At 31.3% G+C, this 27,950-nt stretch overlaps 1 protein-coding gene across 1 annotated transcript; it reads left to right on the top strand.

Moving 5' to 3' along the window:
• Window positions 1-238: 238 nt before the first annotated feature.
• LOC126780293 (SPARC-related modular calcium-binding protein 1) lies at window positions 239-27,918 on the top strand. The gene is made up of 12 exons (XM_050504622.1): window positions 239-623; window positions 2,765-2,942; window positions 3,543-3,761; window positions 19,649-19,702; window positions 20,633-20,835; window positions 22,746-22,872; window positions 23,333-23,401; window positions 24,297-24,403; window positions 25,020-25,212; window positions 26,435-26,528; window positions 26,769-27,025; window positions 27,161-27,918. The coding sequence occupies exons 1-12, from the start codon at window positions 543-545 to the stop codon at window positions 27,238-27,240; spliced, it is 1,662 nt and encodes a 553-aa protein (XP_050360579.1). The 5' UTR covers window positions 239-542; the 3' UTR covers window positions 27,241-27,918.
• The last annotated feature ends 32 nt before the right edge of the window (window positions 27,919-27,950 follow it).

The following is a 27,950-nucleotide window of genomic DNA, read 5'->3' as shown; positions in this document are numbered from 1 at the left end:
TGACAGTGTCACTTCTTAACGTTTAGAATTATTGTTTTGACGTTCTTATCTAATTTAGAGAAAAAAAAGTGTAAAATATTTTTTGATAAATATAGAAACATTACAGAAATATATTAAATTTTAAAATATTTATTTAAAAATATATTTAAAATATAATGATATAAATATAATGTTAAAAACTTAAGTCTTAAGGATAATTTATAAACGAAACGCTGTTCAGATATACGTTGGGTGGGGTGCGTGTGCGCTTTTTGCTCATGGTTAAGCGACCCGGCACCGGGATTTATCCTTATTGTACTTTATTCCGTTCGTAACTCTCTCTTTCACCTAACGCCTTTGCGACAGTTTTTTCCTTAAGCATTTGGTGCAAGAAATTTGTAGTTTTATTAAAATACTATGCCAAAATGAAAATAAAAAGGATTTTAACAGTTTTTTTCACTATTGAATCTTTAATATTGTTAAGTGAATGAGTGCTGTATATAAACATTAAAGCAAGATCATAACTTAAAATTGTTTAATAATATTATCACTAAATTGGCATTATGATTATCAATGATTTAGTTGTTCATATTATCTGTATTAATTATATTTATTATGTTACCGGCGCTGGCACCGAGGAGAAGGTAATAAACTTTTATACATTATTTAAATAATCTGAAATTATAAATATAAAAAAATATAATTACAATAAACTCAGCACATGCTGTGTATAACACGAACAATCAAGGCACCATTATCTTTATTATTGTTAATTTAAATTTAACTGCTTGATCTTGCTCTACGTGCAATTGATTGATGTGACAGGTTGCTCTACAATTATTGTACCTACTTATTCTTAGATATAATAATATATTTAATCATTCATATTTTATTTGATAAAATATGAATGAACTACCAATGTTGTACTGAACTGGTAGATCAATCATTTAAAATCACTATTACATAAGTCGATCAATTGTATCGATCTCGTAAAAAAAAACTGGATTTTTTTTATTAAAAAGATGATATTTTTGCATTTTAAATGTGTATTTCCTATGCAAGTTTATCTAGTATTCTGTAAAAGTTATTATCGGACACATTAGTACAATGTTATTTTTTCGAACAAATATTAATTTTCTTATAATTTTATATTATATAACATTTTAATGGTTCTTCATATAATTCGACTTTGATGATTATATAAATATAAATGTGTCCAATTATGCTCCAAAAGTAATGTTTTAAATTACAATAAGCTCGTCGCGAATTTTAATTATGTAATGTGAAATTCCTACCTTAACTACTCGAGTTATATTCCTTAAAGTTAGTTTAAAAATCAAAGTAATTACAGATAGTAATGTTTTTTCGAAGTCTTTCATCGATTGTTTAGCATAAAAATTAATTAAAATAAACATTAAAAAATACCTATAAATAATTGAAAATCTGAAAGATAAAATGAATACAGGCACAGACACATAGGAAATATCTTACAATAAAACAAATGCTTGCAGAATTCCTAATGAAGAGTCGAGGAATAAATACTGTATACTGGTTCAATACTTTATAGATACTTCTTGTTACACACACTTACCATTACAAATAGTGCCATTGCTTGTGCAATAACTTTTTTTATAATAACGAAAAAATATACGATAGCTGAAATTAAGTAGCTCTTTGTTAGATAACCATGTAACTATATCGCAACCTGCAGTTACAGTTAAGCAAAAATGGTTTAACCTCTGTTGCATCATCGTAAATTTAGTTCCTTTAAATATATATTATTAAATAATCTAAATATTAATTAAAAGCAAATATTCTTTCAAGACTGGTACTTTTTGTTTGCTAGATTAATTAATTATCTGCAAGTAAACTTCACGTCAAAAGTTAATTTGCATAAGTCAATATTTGTATTCACTGACATATGAATTTAATAATCATCTAATTATTTTAATGCCAATCTATTTACACAAGCGACATAAAACATACACAAATTAAAATCGATTCAAAGTATTGATTTAAACTTTTGTAGGGATGAAAACATAGTTATCGAATATTATAATTCCAATAATTATATATCCGATTACCTGCCAAGCAAAATTGGCAGCTAGCGATACATTCACTCAGGGGCTTTTGTTGTGAACGGAATATAAATGTTTATTTAATACAACCGTTATTTATTTAAGAGGAAAAATAAATATGAATTTATTCAATAATCCCTCTATCGAATATTGATTTCTATCATTTTTGACGTATGTACTTTACGTACCTACGTGCTTTTATAGTATATATGTAGAGTAAAATAACATTCATAATATTGTCAATAAAACTAACCAAATGCTCTTTACCGCGTTTGTAGTCTAGAATTTTATAGACTTTTCATAAAATTCCACGGTTCCCTCGTATATCGTCATCAACGTCCCTTAATTTGAAAAGAATAAACAAATGTTTCATTGCACAAAACGTTCGAAGGCGAAACAAGACATCATTAAATCACTTACATCTTTGGAGCGTTAACGTTGCTTGTTTATTTTTACACTTATCGAATGTTCTATTTAGAGCAACACTTTCACGAGTATTGTTTTTATCTAACTCCCGCTTACCTGGTAACTGTAAACCGCTTTAACAATACCTGTCCGACGGCCTATTATTATAAAAACCTTTGTAGCCAATGACTATAGTCGTATAGTTTCTGTGTGACAATGATATGTGCTTCGTTTTTAATATAAAAAATAAAAATCGAATATAGGTCTTATACAGGTTACGTAAGTCAATATGTATCTTATAGACAATCACCCAGAGCAGCGAAGCTTGTTATCACAGAGTTGCTGCATGTGAGGCGAACACAGGCAATAATCGAGCAGTCTGTGGAACCGACGGTCGAAATTACCCATCTAAATGTCATCTTATGAAAGCTCAATGTACTGGAGAAACGGTAACAATAGCACGTAGAGGCCCTTGTTCAGGTAAGTGATAAATTATCTACCCGTACATCTTCATACATCTTATATAAAAATTGTACGATTAGGTTACGGTTGTCGAAGCAAAAATATAAACATAAATACCATATTTAATGAATTTGCTTTATTATATGACTATACATACATATAAATAAACAATAACCCAGGAAAAGGTAGTGCTCTGTGTCTACTCGAATGGACAGGTAGCACGCACCACTTGTACATCATGTTATTAGTGTAGTGTATATTATAAATGTCAAGTGCAGACGAAATTTACGAGCACATGACCACTTTGTTACGATAATATCTACAACCAAAAAGCTATTATAGTATTTACAACACTTTCCAGCTTAAAAAAAACATACTTATAGTCTTATTGCAACATAATCATAAAGAAGACAAATGTGTTTCAAGCCCCCGAAAAAATAAGGCTAAAATTTATTTTATTAAAAAATGGAATCAAAATATACTTTACTTAAATAGTAATTTTATAATGTTAAATTAAATGTATCGCCCTATTTAAATGTAGCTACATAGTTAAGTACATAGTGCAGTTCTATCATTATTTAGTATATAATTTAATGATTATATATTTTTTCTTGCCAGAGGGACAATCTTCCTGCTTAACGGTGTTGCGTTACGCATTAAACGCGCAAGGAGGACGTCGGGCGGCGTTCGTGCCGCGGTGCCGCGCCGACGGCACATACGCGGCGGTGCAGTGCGCTGCCGCCGGTGCCGCTGCTGGATGCTGGTGCGTCACTCCTGATGGCAAACCTTTACCAGACACCTCCGTTAGAAACGGCAGGCCAGATTGCACCAGGACCGGTAAGTATATTTCGAAACGCTTTCAGGAACATAGCGAGAGAACTCCTCACATTGCCGATATTACTTTATTGTATACTATACACCCATATATAGTTCAAGACAGGGACTAATAGAGATCTTTTTTTTAATACTCAATGGTGCGGATCTAATACTTCATTATCGACATGACCAAAATCGCAATTTTTGCAGCACAATACTTCAGAATGTTTTTTTATTAAAATCGGAGAAGCTAACAAAACAAAAAAACTATAAGTCCGTAATTCTTAAGCTTTCACCCGACCGGAGTCGTTTTCAAACCTCGTAGAAAATATGTTTCGGTTTACTACCGTTCGAGACATGTTATAATAGTTTATGCTTATTAATATACACATAAACTTTCAAGTTTATTCTTTTTAACAGTAAATATGCCGACATTTGTAGTCGCTTATTCGTTATATGAATCTAACCTAATGCGCTGGTCGTGATCGAGGGGTGATTGCTACTCGCGTGTCCTCTAGAATAGACCCAGCCTGTTTGATACGATTAGTTGATTGAACAGATGAATGAATGCGAATAAAGATATTTGAACGATACAATTGTTCGGTATATTGTAATAAGTATAAAAACATACTGATGTTGTTTGTATTACAGTGACACTCCGACCGACCTCCGTTGCGAACTCAACCGCGCTATCTAATTTAACATTTTCTGCTTTACATTGAAAAATACAATAGATATTTTTGTCTGAAGTGCTTAAAGTTTTAACTAGTTACTTAACGATTTATTCTATCGAAAAAACTTGAACAAAATTTGTTTTGAATACAATAACTTTCTCGGATATACGATCAGACGCGGCAACTACTAACTGAATAGTTTTAACAAAAACTAATGCTAACTAAACTAAATTATTTACATTCGAATTATTCGATAGTTACAAGCAAGGATAAATAGTTTATGTTGTTTGAAATAATGGCAGAAAAAAAAAATGATATTGGACCCACATTTTATGTTGTTATTTAAAAATTATCGTTTTTTATCATATTATATTATTTTTTTACTTATAATAAAAATACATTTTATAATGTTTGATATAGAGTATACTATGTTATATGTAAGTACGTACGTAGTACGTTGCCTTGCAGCTAATGCTTATAAAACTTTCTATAACAGATTTGCGGAATAAATAAAATAAGAGAGAATATCAAAATAGCTTATTTAACAAAGATATTAATATATAATTGATATAGCGTGATATATTTTATAATATTTTTTTAAACAATTTTATTACCATAAACAAGCTTTCCTGAAATTTTACTATAATATTATATAATAGTAATCAATAGTACTCTAATAATTATAAAAATCAACATCAAAATTGCATGACAGAGTTTTTAACCTATTCATATATATAACGTATACTATTCTGTAATAAAAACAAGAATTCCTTAATTTTCATACGTAATACAAAAACATTATATGATTATTACATGGATATGATTGATGATAAAGTATATATCTGTAGTATCTTGAATTTACATTCAATTATCCTGTTACACGAAGATTACAAAGGTTCATAAGAACCTACTTGAATAAAGATCATTTTGATATTGATTTAAAAAAAAGTATCTGCTACGTTGGGGTAGCTAGCGAACAGCGTAGTAAGTAGCAGTGTAGTAATAAGTTCGTGGCACATTACACAGGTGAGCAATACTTTACCTAACTCTTATATTGCGACGGGACGCAAACTCATCACGTGCGGAGAGAGTTAGGTCCCAAGTCGGTTTTACTTTTCAAAGAACGGTAATTTTTCAATGTGAACGTCTTAACTTCGTAATATCACACTCGTGATTAGCTTTACAAGTTAATCACTAATACTTTAATTGGTATACAGTCCGAAACATTAGCGAATTTAAATATTTTCCAAGAATAGGCTTTTCGCCCTTATTTAGATTGCACAAAAAATAGTTTATATAGGTCTCATGTACAATGCAAAGGATGCAGGAAAAATTATTGGTAAGATTGATTTTTTATGGTCACGCTGCCTCAGTTGTAATAAACATAATTAAAAAAAAAATGGACCTTGAATTAACCGCCCCACAAATCTCAATCTCATCTCGGCTTAAGCCTCCTCAGTCTGATAAATCCACTAATTGCAAATGAAATACAAAGCTAATCTATAATATAATGAGTCAGTTTTATAGTTTAAAACAATGAAAATAATCAATCGATGTACAAAATAAAGTTTGTTTCCTAATATAAGTAAATTATTCTTAACATGTTTTTGTAAAAAGGTGAAAAAAAAGTTTAATCCACATTACTAAAATCTATTATTCTAGCCAAGTTTAAAAACATCTGTTCTTTTCAATACAAATTATAAATAATGTGCTCTCTTGCTTATAAACATTATTCCAGATGAAAGCCAATTGTTTATTTTATAAGAACATTTCCTTTGAACGTTTAAAATCGAAAAATTTCAATACGTTTCTTTTTAATGATATGATATATTAGATTATATACGCAATAATAAAGTGGTGAAAAGAACACTATTTGTGCATTACATTTTGTACGAAGTTAACCATTGGGTTAAAGATAATCTTGCGATGCGTTCGTTGCTTCTAATTTATTATCGTACATTCATAGACGAGAGCGCCAAATTTCTGCTTAGTATCTTTACACTGAAAAGTATTACCTGTTTATCCTATTTGAAATGAAGCAGATCCTATTTCTAATGTACATTATCTAGAAATAGCTTGTTAATGTATTATATATCACAAATGTATTAATTCCATTTACTCGCAAACAATGTAAATTGTTAACACTTATTAACTTTTAACAGCTTTGGTTAGTATATACTTAATTTTCTTCGTTTTTATATAGTATTATTATTTAATGTAATATTATTATTTAGTTGAACAATTCATGTTAGTAAATATATACTTCATTGCCATATTTGGCAAAAAATAAACTAAAATGAAAAACAAGCTATAAATTATATTATTTACATTTATATACACCATTAACCTGATTAATTTTACATTTATTTTATTAAATGAATTTAGAATAAAGGACTAACATTATAAAAACAAGAACATAGCTCATGTAGAACCCAAGAATATATATTTTTTTATATAAATTACACTTCAGTAGTCATAATAGAGCATTCATATAAAAATCTCCATTATAATTAATTACCTTTAAAAAATGTTCAACTTAACGGTTTTGGCTTTTTAATATTCGGATTTACATTAAAATTTATCAATCATTTCTTAAAACAACAAATTTACTCGCTGTGTTTTTTTATTATTTTATAAGGCGCGAGCTAGTGAGCAACATGATGCAAAGTGGTTAAATTCACCCATATACACTGGATCTTCGAGAAGTATATACCCTTACAATTTTTATGCGCAGCCAACCATAAGACCTAAGATGGTACACCCATGTGCCTATAATTAACTGACTCCACTCACCCTTCAAACGGAACGCAGAAGATAGTATTGATGTTAGGCGGTAGAATAATTGACATGAGGCACATGAGTGAGCCTCAACACGTGTGCATTATGAATTAAACTCAATTGTTATTATTTTAAACTATCTACCATTATTTATCAGATTAACCATCGAACTACAAATAATTCAACGCGTAATTCATTTATGAATTTTGATATAATAGGTACATTTGTGTTTAGCATTTATATAAAAAACTTCATTTGTTTTTATCATGAAAACCAATTAATTATAATGATGTTTAGACGGAGTTTGAAATAATTTTCATATTTTTACTAGATGTTCTAGAAATATACTATCAACCACCGAGTTAGACGACGAAGTCGCTTCACATCGAATGAATGCCTATTATTCAATCTTCTAGATCACTTGTCAATGTTAATAAAATAAGAAAACTCTCGAATTACAGTACATGATCTCTTTGAGTTCATGATATATCTAAATAAAAAATGCTCACCTTTTGTTTTTGGCTTGATTATTTTAAGTATAGATGTCAATGATAGCAGGAAGGTAATGTCATAATTCTGTATCACCGTGTATTTTTAGTTTTTAATAATCGGTAATGATCCTATAATAAATTAATGAATTAGATAAAAAATATATGGTGTATAAATTAATTTAATATTTTATCAATATTTGGAAAGTTTGTCGCATGGACCTAATATATATAATAGCTATTTAATAGCAGCTATGAAAATTGGCGCACAAAGTTCAAATCAATAACGGATTGAGGATTCTTAAAATGCCCGATCTCAAATAATTCTGTAAACGATATTATTTATAGGGACAAAAAGAATAATCCTTAATCAAAATTCTTTGATAGAATTGAGTGCAAATTTTAATCGCCACAGGTCTCAACTTATTGACCCACGCCAGTTTTTACCTGAGTTTATTTTTATAACAAACAATGTTTTTTTTTTTCATACTCTACGTTAAATAAAATGAGACTCGAATCACTTTATGCGAAGTTCCGACGATTTTTATCTTGAAATACGGAATGTTAGTTTGTGTTAAATAATAATTAAGCTTTTTGGATGTTCCATTATAAAGATAACCACAGATTTATACAGCCTTTTAAACTAACATTTTATTGAATTTTAGTATAAAATTTTATAACGATTTTCCAACATGTGCTGTCCATGTGAAATTTAGAACGTAATAAGTACGAATAATTTTCTTTAAGCTGTTCAAATTTGTCGAATCATAATAAAAGGTGCGGGTATAAGGAAGCTAGCTATTAGAGTAATCTGAAGACGTCGCGACGCCCTGTGTAGGCAGTAGTATCCTTTATATATGCTGTGTATATCATAATAGTAGCGCCCAAATAAAGTAAACATAACACATTTTCTCTGATATAAATACAAAACAAAGATAAAATAGTTAACAATGAAAGAATTATCTCTACAAATAGAGCTTCTGTCTTAATACAGAAATAAAAAAAAAAACTTTTATTTTAAATTTATGTATATGTACTAATAAGTGTCTAATTTCATCGAAATTCTGCCACATGTGTATTCCACCAACCCGCATTGGAGCAGCGTGGTGGAATAAGCTCCAAAACCTTCTCCTCAAAAAGGGAGAGGAGGCCTTAGCCCAGCAGTGGGACATTATAGGCTGTTACTAATACTAATAATATGTACTTTACTTGTGTAAAAAAGTAAATATAGAGTAATAATATTTATAATATTGGAATGTTACATTCTTAATGTTAATTATGGAATCTCGGTTTATATTTTTTTTACATTCCTGTTTATGGCAAAAACTAGAGTGCAAAGATCGGTTAGCTATAATAAAATTCTTCTTCTGGTTTCTACTTGTAGAAGCTTTATGCATTTTGGAAAATTACATTACAGGTCTGTGAAACGATCACAACGTTAATTGTACTTTAAAATAATTATTCGACTATATCTCGCTTAGTTACGAACATTTACTAAAAAGCTGTACGCAAATGTTAAGCTTAGAGGAAATAATTGTTTTTTAAATAATATTTCTTCTATTACTTCTCCTCTCTTCTTAAATATTTAAAATTTCAGAATACGCCACTACAAAAAAAAAAAAAGAATAAGTGACTAAGTATTTGTTAAAAAAAAAAACCGGAATTCTAAAAAAACAATTAAAAAACGATTGCAGTTCCGTACATTTGAAAGTTATTTTATTTGATATTAAATCCGTGTGTAGTAATAGTGATATTCCTATCAGTTCAATAAACCACGATATTATTACTCATATTCTTGACAAATTGTTTGAACTCACTCAAGAAATAACTAAATGGCATTATGTTGTTTGGCATTCTCGGCACGAGGGCGATGGTATCGAAGCGCATCCGTAATAAATAGCTTGACAGCGAGGAATATGAAACAACTTGATAAATAAATACTGCAAAGCATCCATAGATATCGTGTATTATACATGTTTTCGAATTAGATCATTCGATTGCCTATAAGTAAACAAATATATCTCCATAACAGATTAAATTAATAAAACAGAATAAGATCTTTTATTATCTAAACGACGTCAGACATTTTAAAACGAAATCAATTTCATATCGACAGAAAAGTGAAGAAGACAATAATCTACCTACATACAAAGCTTTGATAAAAGACAATGTTTGTGTTTGTATATATTTGATATTTAATTGTAATTTCTTAAAACTTATATTTAAAACGTTAAATGATATATAATAAAGTTATTCGTACTAGATTATTTATTCATGTATTATAAAAAGCAGGCGATATATTTAAGTTGAAAATTTGAAAGAACTTTATTTTCGTAATGTAGAGATCACAGGTAGAGGCGCCCATATAGGATTTAGTTTTATTTTAATTTTAAGGGTAATAGCCCCCTTAATTTTCAACTTTTTCCAATGATATCCTTCAAAATTCCTTAAAGATCATCAAGGTCACTTGCATTTTTGAAATTAGATAGCCGTAACTCATTAAACGTATATATACATACATATCATATGATATAACAGAATCCGACACAGTGGTTCGCACAATTTTTTACGACGGTGAGAAAGCGACTGCGCTTTAATATAATGTTAGACGTTAGTATTATATAAATGAATCGATTAAACATATAATATTCCTATCCATAGTTCGTTTTTAATATTGTTTTTAGTATAATTTTATTCGCGGCTAATAAATCCACTACTCGGATTCCTTAACCGCCAGTATCCCTTCTTACTATTATTTTGTTTCTTAAAAACAAACATGCTGTATTTATATAATTAAATTGTCTGAATCGAATTTGTATAATAGAAATAGGAATAAAAACGACATGCAATTTTAAAGTATAATAATTTTGATTTGAAGAAAGAGGAGAAACTAAATGACTCTAAACATTGCAATAGGCTTATTTAAATAAGGGTATCGCCTCTTAGTAACTTGTTGTGCAACTGGAATATTTCGAACAGTCAATATAAAGTCGTTAGGTAAATTAGTGATTATATTTAACTGGTGTAAAACACAATATATGTATCAGGTATAATATATACTGTTAAGCGATAGAACTTCCTTTAAACTCCCTCTTTGGAAACGTGAGTGCAGTCACTACGTTAGTAATATATATAAAGCTTTTTATTTCCGTCTTTGAGTATTTTTATTTAATTAATATTTATGATTCTTTTCTAGTTTCCTTTATAAATTAAAATGATGCCAATTTTGCGTGTAATTTGATAGTAGATATTTTTTATTTGTGTCTTTTATTATATATTTTTCAAACTTAGAGACAATTAATTTCTTTAATAAATTAAATTTTATTAATCATTTAAAATTACCTGTTTAATATTTAGTTATTATAATATACGGGTTTTGTCTTTATAATTTTACGCAATAATTTTAAACTGACATGACCTCATTAAAGTCGAACTATATTGATATAGTAAATAGTAATGTTACTTTAATATTTAATAATAAATTTAATCAATAAAACGATATTTAGTATACTTAGCTACACATAAAGCTTTATTCTCATTGAGAAGTTCTCTTGACCGATTTCGGCCATATACTAGCTTTCCCGTAAGAACTCTCAATGTTAAATACATTGATATCTCAATGTTTAATACATACATTGGACTCACACTCCTGTGATATTAAAAGCCGACTCACGTGTATCCTTAAAGTGTACACTTAACGTGTATCATTTAAATGTTTTTAATATTATGTCGTTACATATGAAATTAAGTGATTACAACAGAACGCTAATTTCATATGTAAGGACCTAATATTATCATAGTCAATGTCGCATATCGTTTCTGATATTTTAAGTTTCGAATTTGTTTTATAGTTCCATTGAACATTTGTTTCAACTTGTTTTGAAATGTCCCTGTGCAGTGTTAATGTATATTGACACCGTAATTCCGGTACGAAGGGTGAGCGAATGTTATTACAGGCACTCATGTAACAACAATTTTATTTTGCATTTGATGACGTATCTATTGGAATAATACACGAAGATGATACCTATGAAGTTTTGTGACGAAATATTAAATTAAATATTTATTTTTCTTAAGATCCATATAAGGACTTTTATTTCGATTCGATTGAAACGTTTAAATTTTATTATAATGAAACTAGTTCTTTTAAATTTATAAAGTAATATAATATATATAATAAATTAATACAGGAACTAATAAAAATGTTAATTTACATAACGCAATGCGCGTAAATAATATTCGCTGTAGTGTTTTAACGATGCAATACCGTTACGCAATATTGTACAAATGAATTAGACGAAGTTAAGTTCAAATATAGATTTGACTAAGGCTTAAAAATACCGGAACTTACCTATAAGTAGCAGTATTTTGATTAGACTAGATTACATTTTTCTAATTGGATTGTAAGTCTAGTAGGTACTATTTTGTAATCCTATTTTGGACCTTTTAATGAAGGTAGTACCTGATCCTGCTACTCTCGAAATTAGTAATTTAACCAAAGCAGATTTTTTACGGGGACTGTGTGATAACTTTGGAATATCGAAATAACGAAAAAAAAAATACTAGCTAACCATTTCGACAAAGATGAGAACAGATGTACTCGTAATAATGGTTTTATACTAAACAAAATATTGAAGCAATCATTGACATTTTACCATTTATTAAATTTAAAAAAAATTACCGTGTTTTTTTTATAAAATATATACTTATGACGTTATGGACTTTGTTAGAGATACTTAAAAGATCAACGAAAATGACATATAAAGTTTTCGTATATTTACTTGTAGTTGGCAACGTCCGCTTGAAAAGCGAATATTAATTTTCTCCTAAATTACTTATATAATAACCTATATCTTCAAAATAAAAACATTTTGTATAACCTATGTGACCATACCATATATACCGTGTCCGTTCTAAAACAGCAATCTTTCATAATGTGAAAATTCTAAATCAATCGTATTGTTTTCTTTGTGTAATCGAAAAAACAAACAAACAAAACTACCTGTCTGTATACATTTTATGTTCTTAGGAAGTCAACTAAACATAATGAGCACATTTTATGATGAAATTTAAATTAATAATATATTATTAAGATTGTGTACACACTTACGGGCCAAATCACCATGCAGTAATTTATAAAATTACTTGGATTTATTTCCCTTTAAATATTATAATATTAGGTCCTTACATATGAAATTGGCGTTTTGTACGGGAGGAATATAAAGTCATTTTTTTTTTTGTAAAATATATTTAATTAATCAAAGCTTGCACCTTTGTTATATATGCACTTTTGCCATCTCATAGGTACTTCACTGATCCCTTCACTAAAAAAACCATGGGGGCGAGAATCAATAAACTCTTTGAAGGCGGTTTGGACTGCCGCATCGGAGTTGAATTTTTTTCCTTGTTGTGCAAATTCCGGAAAAAATGGTAATCTGTTGAGCAAGGTTCGGGGAGTACGGTGGATGTCGCAGACATTCCAATTGTAGCTCATCTAACTTAGTGTTTGTTTGTTGTGCAGTGTGTGGTCTTGCGTTGTTGTGAAGCAGCAGTGGCCTAGAGCGATTGACCAATCTCGGTTGCTTAGCAGCTAGTTCTTCCTTCATGGTTTGCAGTTGCTGACAATAGATATCTGCCGTAAGCGTTTGGCTAGATTTTAGAAAGCTGTAGTGAACGACACCGGCGCTAGACCACCAAACACTCACAAGTAACTTTTTCTGAGTCAATTTTCGTTAAGGGCAGGATTTGGCTGGGTCTCCAGGGTTCAGCCATTGCGACGAGCGCTTCCGATTACCGTACAGTATCCACTTTTCATCACAAGTAATGATTCGATTTAAAATCCCTTCATTATTGTGTCGGTTGAGCAAAGTAACACAGCAGTCGACGCATGTTTGCAAGTTCGATTCGCTCAATTCATGAGGTAGCCATCGTTCAAGTTTTTTTACTTTCCCGATTAGCTTCAAGTGGATTAATATAGTTTTATCACTTACCCCGAAGCCTGCAGCTATCTCTGGAGTGCTTTGTGATGATGGATCCGCTTCAACCAAAAACGTACCGTATTTTTGATTTATTTCATTTCTGTTTATTTCACCACTCATAAAATTGAATTCAAATAAACAACCGTTATTTATTATAATTTATTTACAATTGTATATCGAATTATTTTTTACATTTTAACCAGTTATATGCCGGCACGATAGCCGTTTATATTATTACCCCAGTCGCATTAGGGCCAGACGTTTGTTCACAAGCAATTACACGTTGATTAGCACTTATTTACTGGAATGTGCAGATTCTGATTTTAGGAGTTTAGCTTTTCTATAAATAGAAGTAAAGACGTAAGTAGCTTGCAGATTTTAAAGCTACTACAGTTACTGGATGTATAAAATTAATAAATAGGGAAAATTATCACTATTGTCTATTCATAAAGAAAATTTAAAATCGTTTTAACGTGTGATTTTTTTTAAAGTTTTGATTTACTGAGTAATTTGTGTTGATGCCTGAAGTGCCTTCATCTGCCCTGACATACTTTTGATAAAATCATCAATAAAACTTTGAGTCATGAGATTTCATTCTTTTTTGCAAGTTTAAGGTATATTAAGTATGGTAGTACTAGATTCCTTTGTTTAATTTGTCTTCAGAGTTGTCGAGTGCGATCAATTTAAGGTCTGGGGCTCGCTGGTCACTGCTTCTCGATTTCTTCATCTTTATATGTATTCTTAATCTATCTTTGTTGTTTGGGGCCGACGCCAACAGACATAAAAATACAGTTAGTACTAATTATTATGAGGCATAAAATATTCAAACAGTCTGTTCTAGAACTATCTACATACCGTTATGCGGTTCTGATCCTTAATCGTAATAACTGCTGGGCTACTATGATTAAGGATCAATAATTGTATGGGGGGCATGAGAGCACGCACGGAACTGCATACCACAGCACATGGATAACCGCAGAACGATACGTAGATAGTTCTAGAATAGACTGTGATCCCTTACGATTATTGATCCTTAATCATAAGTCTCTCTTTTAACAATCTCTGCCTGAGCTTTTTCCCTTGACCCTTCCAAAGTTCGACTTCTAGATACAAAATTTACTAGCAAGATTAGATATAGATCGATGTACTCGATTACCAAGAGTAAGTTAAGGTAAGACCCAGGGTAAAGTCGGAAGTTATGAATGTCTCCTTTCTAATGGCATTCACTTTTACGTCTTACTCGTCACATCATAAGAAGTGGAACTAGGATTTCTTTGCGTAGAGTTCACAATAAACCTGTCGTCTTCGTCGTTGTTATTTAGCGACCTTGCCCTTTGAGTCTCGTATATTATTTAGTCTACCGGTGTCATTTTATTAGTTATATCAAATTGAGTCAAGTGATATCAATGTAACACGACAAAAAAAAATTTCAATTAATTTTCTATAATAACAGCTAAACGGTCACTGTTTTGTTCTAATACGCACTAATTAAATTAACACACTCGAAAAAAATACAAATTGCTTAATTGTTAAACAGGCTGGAATAAATGACCAGTTCGTAATAAGAACATAATTGTCAGATACTATTCTAATTTGATTCTGTAATGTCTGTTCGATAATATCTTAACCAATGAACCGATTTCAATAATTCTTTCACCATTAGAAGCCTTCTTTATTCAGAAGTTGCATAGGCTATATTTTATTATATATAATATATAATTACACCACTACCAACACATACAATTTACATTTATAATCTCACCTTAAACAGTTTCTATAGTATACTGGTGGTAGGGCTTTGTGCAAGCTCGCCTGGGTAGGTACCACCCACTCATCAGATATTCTACCGCAAAACAGCAGTACTAGTTATTGTTGTGTTCCGGTTTGGAGGGTAAGTGAGCCAGTGTAATTACAGGCACAAGGGACATAAAATCTTAGTTCCCAAGGTTGGTGGCGCATTGGCTATGTAAGCGATGGTTGACATTTCTTACAATGCCAATGTTTATAGGCGTTTGGTGACCACTTACCATCAGGTGGCCCATATGCTCGTCCGCCTTCCTATTCTATAAAAAAAAAGTATGAGCACAGGTAATATAGTACTATGCTAGGTATGAGTATAATCCTAATCACCTAATACTGTAGGGATAATATTTAATAATAATTAACATTGTATGTCTGTTCGTTGATACATACTTACAATATTAAATAAGCTCTGTTTTGCTTTGTTTACTGAGAGCTGGCCTGTGTATTATTTTGTTTTACTATGTTTAAGCAGCACCCAAACAAGCTAGCTGACAAGGCTTACGGGTGTCACGAATAAAAATAAATATTAATATTTTGTTGTTATCAATAAATATTTATTAGCAAATCTTATTTCAGATATAATTATCTGTATTGCACAAACTGCATACATATATACATGTTCAAAGATTGTGAGTTTTGCTTGCAAAGAAAAAAAAAGTTTTAGACATTTTTGGTAACAAACCTGTAAGTTATATATGAAGAACACTCAGACATACCAGTGGAACTGACACTAAAAACAAAAAAAAAATTATAATTGTTTCCTGACTCAAATGAAGGCGCTGACAGAAGTGGACAGTAGAGCATAAAATGATTTTATTATTTCACAAGATCTTAATATTCGTAAACGTTAGTTTATTTATGAATGTTATTTATTCAAATAGGTCGCTCGGCATTTACGATTCAATTACATTTATAACATGTAATTCTGTTACTTCCAGAGAAAATACATTAGCTATGTAATAAATAAGTGTAATGTTATTTATAGTAAAACAATTGTTATTCTTAGTAGAGTATATTATTATTTTAGTCTCTTTGTTTCAAACGTTACTTCACAGGCGTTTTATTATGAACTATTACGTTTAAAACTACTCATATTAATAACATGTCCATTTGAGAATTCACAAGAACCAATTAAAATGTAATCTTAACTCAGCAGAGTGAATAAAACTTAGGTTAATATCATAACCAGAGAGGGGGATTCAAATTCTATTTGACACATACATTATAAGTGCGTCTGTGTTAGAGCAGGTTTCTTAGAAACGACGGTCCGTGTCAGACAGCTCGACGCCGTATCACAATGGAGTCAGGTTTTTTGCTCCCGTAAAGGCAAAGTGTCTCTTCCATAAGGTTAAAGAAAAAAACTACCCAGACATCGTTTAATAGGTCTGTTCGGTCATCTTGCGCTTCTTTGATGTTTTATATTTAGCTAAGTCATCTACCTGCCCTTCGTTAACTAATCCAGATAACACATAACGTAGCTTGTGACGACACATGCTTACAACATTGTAAGCATGGCGTTAATTAAAGCTAACTTGTACAACAGCAAAACGAATATAAAATGTAAATGTGACTTAAGCATAGGGACCGACATAAAGTTTTAGTTTATACAGCAAAACATATTAGGTATCAAATAAGTATTGTAATTGAAAGATATATTAATAATTCAAGAAACTGTTACTAACAAAATGTTTCGAAGGGACATAAGCAAGCTCCCGGTGGTTTATATTAAAGAATCCTGACGCCGGGATGTCTGGGCGTTAGCTGTACACACACTATTCGGTTTTTACCCTTACATTCAAACACAATACCTTTTGTTGATTTAACGGACAAGATAAAACAATATATTTTGAACGTTAGTAGGAAGTTTTAAAATTAAAAAAAAGACAAAAGACTATAAATTTTTGGGATCGTCTTATTAAACTACGATTTACTTTTAATATTTATTATAAAAGGTAGATATTGTCAATACCTTTCCTTATCAAATGTCGATTGATAACAATATATCAAAAAGTATATAAAAAAATTTATTGTATAATGTATATATTATATATATATATATTATAATTACGTCTATTTCAATTCAGAAATTGGTAAATATATATTTTATATAATATATACCTGAATCATTCCTTAGGTTTTAAACACTAGGTTACTATATTAAAAAATAATATATTAGATAATTAATACAATGAATCGAGATAAACATCATGACCAGGCGGATGGAATGGATAAAAAAATCAAATTCTTACTATTTCATTTTAAATGTTGTTACAAAGTCAAAAAATATGTAATCGACTGTATACCAAACATTGCTATAGTATTTACAACAAAACTTAAATTATTGTTTATCATCTCTTTAATATATAACAAATTCTCCGCACAATCGAAATATCGTTTGTTGTAATTGATTTAAAGTATTAAGGTCTTAGGAAATAAAGTACACAATTACAATCATGTTAAGCACTGCCTTATTTGGGTTATAGTTCATCCACGATATATACAATTTATTAGAAAAATTACAATTCATATAATTATTAATCCTATAATTTTAAATGTACCATATCACTCCAAATGGTTTTGCTTAAACAATATTACTTATCTTTTATTAATTCGAAAACTACAGAAAGCACACACAAATAAAGCTATTTGGCCATCGTTCAATTAAAAATTTATGGAGACAGCATAGGCATTCGCAGGGAGCTCGTTCGTTACCGGTTTTCGTATTGACTAATGCTGTACATCACTGCCATTTGGACCGGTTGTGTAGACGGTGCTCCCCCGCCTCTCCCCTGCAGGATACCGCACACTTGCGTCAAGTATCGGTACAGAGTCTATACCACACGCGAGCCACATGTTGCTAGATGCTGATGCACGCCACTTTCGGTCAGTCACGAAATCTAAAGTTCCCACAACGAATGCCATTTTAACGGCATCATCAATCGTGCTTCAATTTTTTTTTACATTTAAAATACTGATATTTAAAGTTTGGATACAAGACGTTAAAATGATTTTTCTAATCTAATCTTAATTTCTTTTTAATATAGAACTAAAATGTCTCCGACAAATTGAGTAACTAAAGTAGCAACTATCCAATTCCTGTTGCTACGACTCGCGCGGTTCCAAGTCGGCTCAATTGCACCATAAGGATGGAATAATTTAAAATTTAAAAGGGCCACACACTAACGAAGATTAATTTTGAAGCAATTTTAAGACAATTTTAGGTCACGTAGTACGTGCGACACTCTCATCCTTTTTAAACTTTGACGCTAATATTTTTATATTCATGAAAAATATTTATAAGTAGGTAATCATTATTTTTTTGGTATTTTATATATTTGCTTGTTAAAGCTGCGATTAGAAAATTTTGTATGTGGTTATTATGAAATAATTTCTTCTAGTTCTGCTATTTTACGTCAAAGTTGATATATTGAATTGATATTATGATGAATTTTGATATCCTAACGATTGTTGACAAGCGTTTTAGAGACATACTAAATATGGTAGAGTTGTAGAGATAAGAGCGGTAGTAACTACTCCTAGCCTACTCAACTGTAATTATTGGCGGTAAGGACATAATAACATAGTTGATAGCACATCAACAAGGTCAGAAAATGTATTATTTAAGTCTAGAATCTTATAAATGCGAAAGTCTATTTGTTGCCTCATCACGACTAAGGCACTGAACCGATCGTAATCAAATTAAAAGCGGAAAAAGCTGAAAACCTTTAACTTTTGTCTAAGCAGTGGCAAAACAAATGAAGACATGTGTTGATGAAGTTGATAAGTCACGCATTTGTAATTTTATAAAATGAGCTTCAAAGTTTCAATTATTATTTTGCGAATATTTAAATTTATGTGTGATAGATTGTGTTGTAGTGATTTATATTCTCGGTGAAAACTTTGAAAACTTACAAAAAAATATTTATTAATAAAAAATATAAAAAACACCTTATTATGTCGGTTCATGTAATCAGTAAAGGCACAAATAGAAAACTAACGAAACTAATACTATACGAAGAAAAAATGTTTCATATCACTTTTATCCTGTCTTTAAATATTTTATGGTTCTATTTATTACTACTATATCTTAACCAAATATACGTTAAAAATTTAAGTCAAGTCAGTGCGTTTCGTCTATTGTTTCGTCATAATCAGTAACTAGATGTTGATATTTTTTTTTCTTACAGGAAAATCTCAAACAAAACGAAGGTCATCAGTTCGGGGGCAGCGAAACAAAAGGAGTAAGTTCTCGTACTACCGACATATTTACATAAGTTTAGGGCATAACAAGCTATAGAGCTAAGATAAGCATAATTCGTGTTTTTGTCATTTTATGTACGCACATATAACACAAGGAAAATGTTTGATTACATTTCGTAAATCGCATTCATGTTTTAAATTATGCATATGTATAAAAATGCCACACGAACGTTAACGTAAATCTCTAAGTATATTGAATAGATCACGTTCAATCTTGAAATGCAGAATTACCATTGACTTTCATCGCATTTTTAGGAATCCTGTTATAAATGCACATATATTAAAAATATCGATGGCACGATCGGCACGCGATGTATTTCTATTATCACGCTCCAGCGGCATTAGGACCGTGCTTGTTCTACATCACCTTCCTATTTAAATACATATGTACTGGTAAATAAAGCAACAATTGTCCAAACAATTGTCCACTAGACATTGTCCTATGTGTAGTTAGACGACGATCGGTAGCCTAGAATCTAAATGGTTATTTTAGATGAGGATACCGTTAGTGTTCTGAAAACCTTAATTCACACCTAAAGAATTATACTCAGACATCGGTTCTTAGTATTATTTTTATTTCCGGTCCTATTTTATCGAAGATAGAGGATTGATTGTTAATTAATCTCTTAAAAGAAAATTTCTAATATAATATTGGAAGATTTTATTCGCGTCCATTTGAGGTCAAACGTCGCATAAATTATAAAATATGTGTAATATTAAAAATTAAACGATCTCGAAAAATAAAAATACTGTTTATCTTCTACGTTTATAAAGACCTGGATAAATAATGACTATGCGTTGTTTTTTATAAATTTACTTATGTATATACATAAGTAAATTTATAAAAAACTATTCGGACTATATAAGTAGTAGACGACAGTAGTAGAGTGATTATTGAAAACGTATTTTAGGTTGCACTAGAATTGACCGTGCTCAGTTCAATGGGAATCTGATAAAAATATTCAGTGGAGAATATGACCGGGCGCGGTCTGATCAAGGGGCCGTCGCGGATCCCCGAACTGTTGCTGACTGGAAATTCAAGGAACTCGATCGGGATAGGGGTGGCACACTACAGAAGTCCGAATATCGAGGGTTACGGCGACTTATTAAAAAGGTAAATATTTACAAATACACTTAAGTACAAATGTAACTTAATTAATATGATATTTAGAATAAATAATACAAATATATACAAATAAATAAAATAGACGTGTGTAGGTTAACATGCATATTTGCGAGTTACCAGCCATAATTTTTTTTGGGTATAATTCCATATAATTATAGGCTAATACAAATTTTTAAGGATTTTTGTCACAAACTAATTAATATTCACCCTATGTGTAGGTTTTTCTAAGTTAAATGACTTTTAGGTTGTTAACAAAATAATATCATATTAATAATATTGATGTATATTTGGGTTCAACATAGACGCGAAGTCAATTACACACGCTCCTAAAATATCAACAAAATCTAAGCGTTCAATTCGACAGTTCGATTTACTTTTTACGAACTTGACAGAAGCATATTTCGAAATTTTCGATAAAAATAAAATATAGTTTAAACCGCGTTGTGATGTATGTTCATACATATTAAATAGAAACCTAAATGTATGTAAAAATCATTAAGGCAAAGTTGCAAATGAAACATTTTTTAAATTCGAATTTTAATAACTTGTGTGCACGAATGAGCACCAATCCATTGAAAGATGAAATTAGTCTAAATATATTGAAATAATGCTAATGTACATAATCACAAAGCCGTGTAAGCAATGATGTTAACAAGGACCGCTATTGTTTGTTGTTTCATAAATAAAACGGTTTTCTGTCTATTAATGTCGTTTTAAGTGGTCTACTGTTTTTACGATGCTAAAATAGAACACAAGTATGAATGGTTCAAGATAAAAACTAGTCGGACATATTATCGTATTCGCTATTAACAAATATTATACGTATGTGTGGTAAAAAGGGGTAACGGTTATTATGCGGATACTAATATTCTATATTATAAATGCATAAATTTTTGAAATAGCCGTGACTCCTCATTGGTTAGAAGACTTAGAGAATCTTAACCAATGTTTCCGAGTTCAAATCTCGGCTAGCACTACTGAATTTTCATGTGCATACACTGTGTTTATAATTATCAATCTCGTGCTCGGCGGTGGAGGTAAACATCGTGAGGTAACCTGCAGATATGGCAGATGAAAATCTGCCACGTTTATCAATCCGCATTGGAGTATACCATGTGGAATAAACCAAAGTCCTTCTCTTCAAATGAATGTCTCAATAATTATAAAATTATTGAAAAAAGGCTAAACTATAAAGAAAATTTGTACCTAAAATATAAGACACTTCGCTATCTAACTGGTATTAGAATGTCACCATTACAGAACATAATTTATAATTAAATCAAATCGGGTAGCTATTTAAACATTGTAACGAGCGTAACTGCCGAGTTTATTCTATATAGTCTAATTGATATTACCTAGACACCTAATATTATATATTTAGAAATACCGTGCCGAGTCGTTCCCAACAGAGTAAAATATTCAAAACATGGGCGTTGAAAGATAATAAACGATTTTTGTGTTGGGAACGCATCTGTCTAAACCATCAGTATATTTAGTTCAACAAACCGTAATGACGGGAAATGAAACAAGGATATCAATCGGTGGGCTATAAAAGTGTGCCAAATCCATTGGAAGATCTTGCAATGAAATAAAACATACTACACCGATCCCCGAAATGTAATACGGCAAATGATACAATCAGAAATACGATATTAGTATTGTACTACTGACTATAGTTCTACAGCTTCGAATACTTGTCTAGCTACTGCAGCTGAGTAGATATAATATGTAGGTACTTGTCTGTGTTTTTACCAAAGCATAAAATATTCATAATGAAACCCGACTTAATGATGGAAGGTTTATAATCAAATATATTTCAGGAAATAATCATAATGAACGCACTTGGCTCTCGGGACACGGCAACTTGTCTATTGTATGTGATTTATTTTGATTGTAAGGTGGTAAAGCCGAAGAGATGCGCTCGGGCGTGGACACGCGGTTGTGACGCGGACGGCGACAGCGAGATAGCGCGCGCGGAGTGGACCGCCTGCCTGCTGGCCAATCCCGAACCACCCGCACCGGACTGTAAGTTCCTTTACACGAAAAACAAGACAATAAACTAAATTTTAGTCTAGTCTAGTTTGAAAATTAAGTCTAAGCTATAATTAGCTAAAAGGCTTTATCAATATACCTATGCATGATTTTGAAATGCCTTGCTTATGATAAGCCGGTTGGCGTGGTTGGTAGATACTTGCCTTTCATGCCGAAGGTTTTGGGTTCGATTTTGTGAGCATGAACATGTCTGTTTGTCCTGAGTCTGGGTGTAATTATATATAAGTATGTATTTACAAAAAGAAGAGTAGTATATGTAGTATATCAGTTGTCTGGTTTCCATAGTAGAAGCTCTGCTTAATTTGCGATCAGATGGCCGTGTGTGAATAATGTCCCAGGATATTATTATTATTATATAAATATATGCGAATATGTGCGCAAACATAATAATAATATATAGTCTCTCTCCGTTTCTTCATGTCGTTGAATGCAGACGACGATAGCGGACCAGAGCCGGAGCCAGACTATAACGAAGAGGAGCCGCCGCCGGACCCGAGTTCTGGTAATTGTGACTTTTAATCGATAAACTGCAGAACTACTGTATCTACATCATACTACTAAATCATTTAGGCATAGAGTAGAATAAAAGTAAACCGGCAGATTATAATGGAGCCTTTACCGTGGACCTACAAAAAGCGTCAGGCTTAATTTTTTTATCGTCAGACTCCAAATAGGTGGACCCATTGGTGATCCAATTCCCGAAAAAATTATAACCAATAAAGAAAAAGCATAATACTTTTCCTAGAAATTATATTACTTTAATATTATTATATATATTTTTAAACTCTGAGCTAAGAATACGCGATAAGGGAATCCAATCAACATTTTATGAATAATTAATATTGACCTAAAATGAACACTTGAAAAGATGATTCGATGAGAACTTAATTTACAACACAATGATTAAAATTCTTAGACATATTACTCACGAATAAATTTCATTGGAATTATGAGTCAGTACTCCGCTAATAAAACTTACAGGATTCATACAATATCTTAGAATAAAAATCGGTTTGTTTTGTTTGCCTAAATTTCACATCACACAACTTTCTTTTTAACCACCACAATGTGGGTGTTGGATATATATTATACATGTCACAACGATAAAAGTTGGGTTTGACGGAAATGAACCCGGGATCTTTGGTCATGTTTCATTTGTCTTACCGACAGTTCAGGATTTATGTCTAGGCCTAGAAGACACCGACCTAGGGCTCCCACAACGCCAAAAATGATATAATTTTACTTTAACCGCTTCGGAATGGGAGGACCTCAAATGTCAAAGTGCCGAAGCGCCTTGTTGTCCGGGCTGCTTTCCGACTGAGCCATTTCGTCTATAACTAAATGAAACCCAGTTTAAGTTGAGCACATAGCGTAACGACTATCCGGTATGTCGACAGTGCTACCGGGCATTATGAGGAACTCGTTTGCACCGGACGGCTCCGTCGCCAGGGAAGACGAAGCGAACGACTGCCTCACGGACCGCCAGGCCGTGTTAGATGAACAGGTAAGCAGACCTCGTGATTGAACGCGCTTTATAATTAATTCATTGTTTTTAACCGGTCGTTGCCTCCATTTTGCAGATCTCGAGACACTCCAGCATATTTGCAGAATTATTTTAATATTTATAATTTAAGGCTAAGCGATAATTTATTGAAGCAATTGCGATGGTAATTTTATGACCTAAAGCGATTTTTAATCTGTATTGTGCTGCTTATACTTTATGATTTCTAAATATACATTTATAAGTCGGTCACATGTGTGGCCACTGCTTTTTATTAATATCGACATACAGATAATTGCATAGCCTTATAAATACATGTTATGATTTTATGCATTTTCCTGCAAGTTGTATTTTATTACTTCTATGTCAATCATATGTTCATACATATCTTAATAATGCTGGCCTTGTTTATGTAGTTAAGATTACTTTATTTGATGAACAAATTTATTATGTTAGTTAATTCATTTTCAATTGTTTTCTTGGCAACGAAAAAGTTATTAAAAATATATAAAAGCGAACCATATAAAACAACAATTTTTTGTGATAAATTATAACATGTAATCGTATTTTTTGTAGGTTAACTCTCAGACAGTTCATAGTTGGTGTTTATTTCGTATAGAAAGCGGGTAGTGCTGTGCTCTATGTACCAGAGTGCATGGGCGACGGTCGGTACGCCAGGGCGCAATGCTACCGCTCTACCGGGTACTGCTGGTGCGTACATCAGGATACCGGAAAGCCTATACCGGGTTCCTCTGTTAAAGACAAGAAACCCGACTGCGATGCAGCGCCACAACACGCTAGCCCTATGAGAGGTTCGCCATGAAATATTACTTAACTTTGTAGCAACGTAATGTTTTTCCGTCAAGATATTCTCAGTAGCAGCCTGGACCGTAAAGCCGTTGGACCTGCGCCTGAATTATATTTTAAATATACATACATATTACATATTTCAAAACGCTTTGCGTTATCATACATTATATAATGGGTAAATAGGAAGATTTTATCTAACACATTCGAGGTAGTTTTGACACCATTTCAGGTACGTATTCAAAGACACCATTAACAAGTAAGTGTGTAAGAAAGACTTGATTAGGTTTCGTAAAAGCCGACAAATGGTATTTTTTATGATGAGCACATTGACCAGTACCATCACCACTAGGGTAGGAATTAAACAGTAAAAAAGAGTTTTACAGCGGCCGTAAAAATGTGTATAATATGTCATTAATGCATATAGGAAGAGAGGTGCTGATGACTGAAATGAAACTAAGACATAAGAAAAAAAACACATGTTTTTTTATGAATTCCAATTAAAGTTTTGCACTAAACTAGTAAAATATATATAAAGCGATAACATTTTTTTTCTCTCAACAATGTCAACTTTACCAATAAAAGTTGTTTAGCGGGCGATTAGTTAAACAATGTCGTTTCTTCTTTCATATGTCAAATCAATACAGAAAGAGAATCCATTGTCTAACTAAACAGCCATTCATAAACGTTTGCAAGCCATGTCGCGAATCTACTTTTATATAATCGATGGTAAAATACGCGTGTATTGCGTTTACAAATGACAATATTGCGTGACAACTGTTAACGTTTAAAACATTCTATCTAACATCAAAAGCTACTTAAACTATTACAATGAAGGGACTCTAGCTTATTATACTAATGAATAATAAATATTTCTAAATACAAAATGTATGATTCACTAAAGAAACATATTACACTATAAAAATGTACTATCTAGTAAATTGTATAAAATCAGACTTTTGTTTAATATATACCCCTATTGAGAAGTAAAGTACTGAAATATGGCTGTTAAAACAATTTAAAACTTAAAACATAATCATCATCGTTAAATCTGTTATTCATTCAAACTATCCGTTTGAAATATTCCTTCATCCAGCAGTATTGTAAAACAATTTACTATACACAATTAACTAATTGCAATGTTTCTATAACTACAAATGATAAACAACTATATTCACAATCAACATACAACATTTGTATATATTTTATTAAGTATGTCGTTTTAAGGTTGCCCTGAACCTATGAAAAGCAATTTTCTGCGCGATCTGTTGGGCTTCTTCACATCGAAAATGACAACATCGATCAACGGTACTGGACCGGGGTGAGATATAATCCACTATGCGATTCGGTTACAGATTAAAAAAAATACCAATAATATATTTAACTAACTAGTATTTAAAACATTAAGTAAATATTGCACAACATCTAACATCATTTTCCAAAACACAATATGGTATAAATGCTTGTTATATAAAACAAAACGTATCAATATTATAATAATAACAAAGTACATAATTATCCTAATGGACAGTTTCTAATATTTAAGTCTGAATTTTAATAGAGATATGGTGAAATGGGGAGCCTCGAAAGAGGAACAGGCGGCAACTTGGACCTACGTAATGTTAGACAAGGATAAAAATAAAGCTCTGGAAAGACGAGAGTGGAAGGCTTTCCATCAGCTCATATCGAACGTCGAGCCTCTGAGGAGATGCGGGCGTAAACTACCACGATACTGCGATGTAAACCACGATTCAAAAATCAGTATTACCGAATGGATGGCTTGCTTGGAAGTCAATCAAGTATCTCATGGACATACGAGTAAGCGATTTAGCTATATATATATATATTCGAATTTTGAAAGTCACATTTAGAACAGCATCTCTTAATATTAAACACACTATATATAGCACAACAACGAATTAGCTAGATTAAATATTAACTTCTTTTTTTCAGCTGAAGCCACGAAAATGCCGCCTAATCCGAGGAGAAAAGGACCAAATCCTTTAGAATCGATTCTCAAAGCGGACGACTAGAGAAGGGGAATTTTATAAAAGAAATTCTCTTTGTTTCTTTCAGATTACGTTTTTCAGTTCATGAAACTGTTATACGTGGGGGGGGGGAGGGGTGTTAATCTCCGACAAACCCAGTGAAGTGCATATAGAGTTTGTGCAGAAATTTAAGGAGCCTGGTCAGTGACTGAACTATAAAAAGATTATTAAACTAATTTATTATACAATTTTATGTTATGTCTCATAGTCTTGCAACTCGTATTGTTCCAAGATGTGATCATGTTAACGTCGGCTCGACTGCCTTCACAGCAGTGACTTGCTTTCAAGTCGCCTTACGTTAAATTGTGTAATTAGTTTTATCATTAAATACTTGGTATTATATATGTAATTATTTTATCGCACCGTGTTCGGTTATACTTGGTTTATTATTAATGTGTCTATTTTACATTTCAATATTATGTCGAACGATCTTTCATTATGTTTAATGCTATATTTGCAAGATTGAACGACGGATATAATAGTCTTATTTGTATTTAAAAATGTATGACTAACTTTAATATTAACATTCCTCCTTATGAGGACCTGTATTAAGTTTAATATTTATAAAACATTTAGTCAGTATAAATTGTAAGAGCTATGTGATATTTTTTTTTCATTTCTATTACTATTGCTAAATAAATATTTAGTATTTGATGTGTCGTTTTATCGTCTGCTCGATGACAACTGTTTTTGTT

Source organism: Nymphalis io, chromosome Z (genome assembly GCF_905147045.1).
Source record: "Nymphalis io chromosome Z, ilAglIoxx1.1, whole genome shotgun sequence".
Taxonomy (NCBI): domain Eukaryota; kingdom Metazoa; phylum Arthropoda; class Insecta; order Lepidoptera; family Nymphalidae; genus Nymphalis; species Nymphalis io.
The sequence above is the reverse complement of the archived record's forward strand: the minus strand, read 5'-3'. Positions and strand labels throughout refer to the sequence as shown.

What these genes read in the sequence shown, in the direction of transcription:
- LOC126780293 (XM_050504622.1), top strand. Translation starts at nt 543, where the DNA reads ATGATTATCAATGATTTAGTTGTTCATATTATCTGTATTAATTATATT. An exon ending in AGGCCGTGTTAGATGAACAG is followed by an intron (nt 24,404 to 25,019) that starts GTAAGCAGACCT and finishes TATTTCGTATAG; the next exon opens with AAAGCGGGTAGTGCTGTGCT. An exon ending in AGTATCTCATGGACATACGA is followed by an intron (nt 27,026 to 27,160) that starts GTAAGCGATTTA and finishes TCTTTTTTTCAG; the next exon opens with CTGAAGCCACGAAAATGCCG.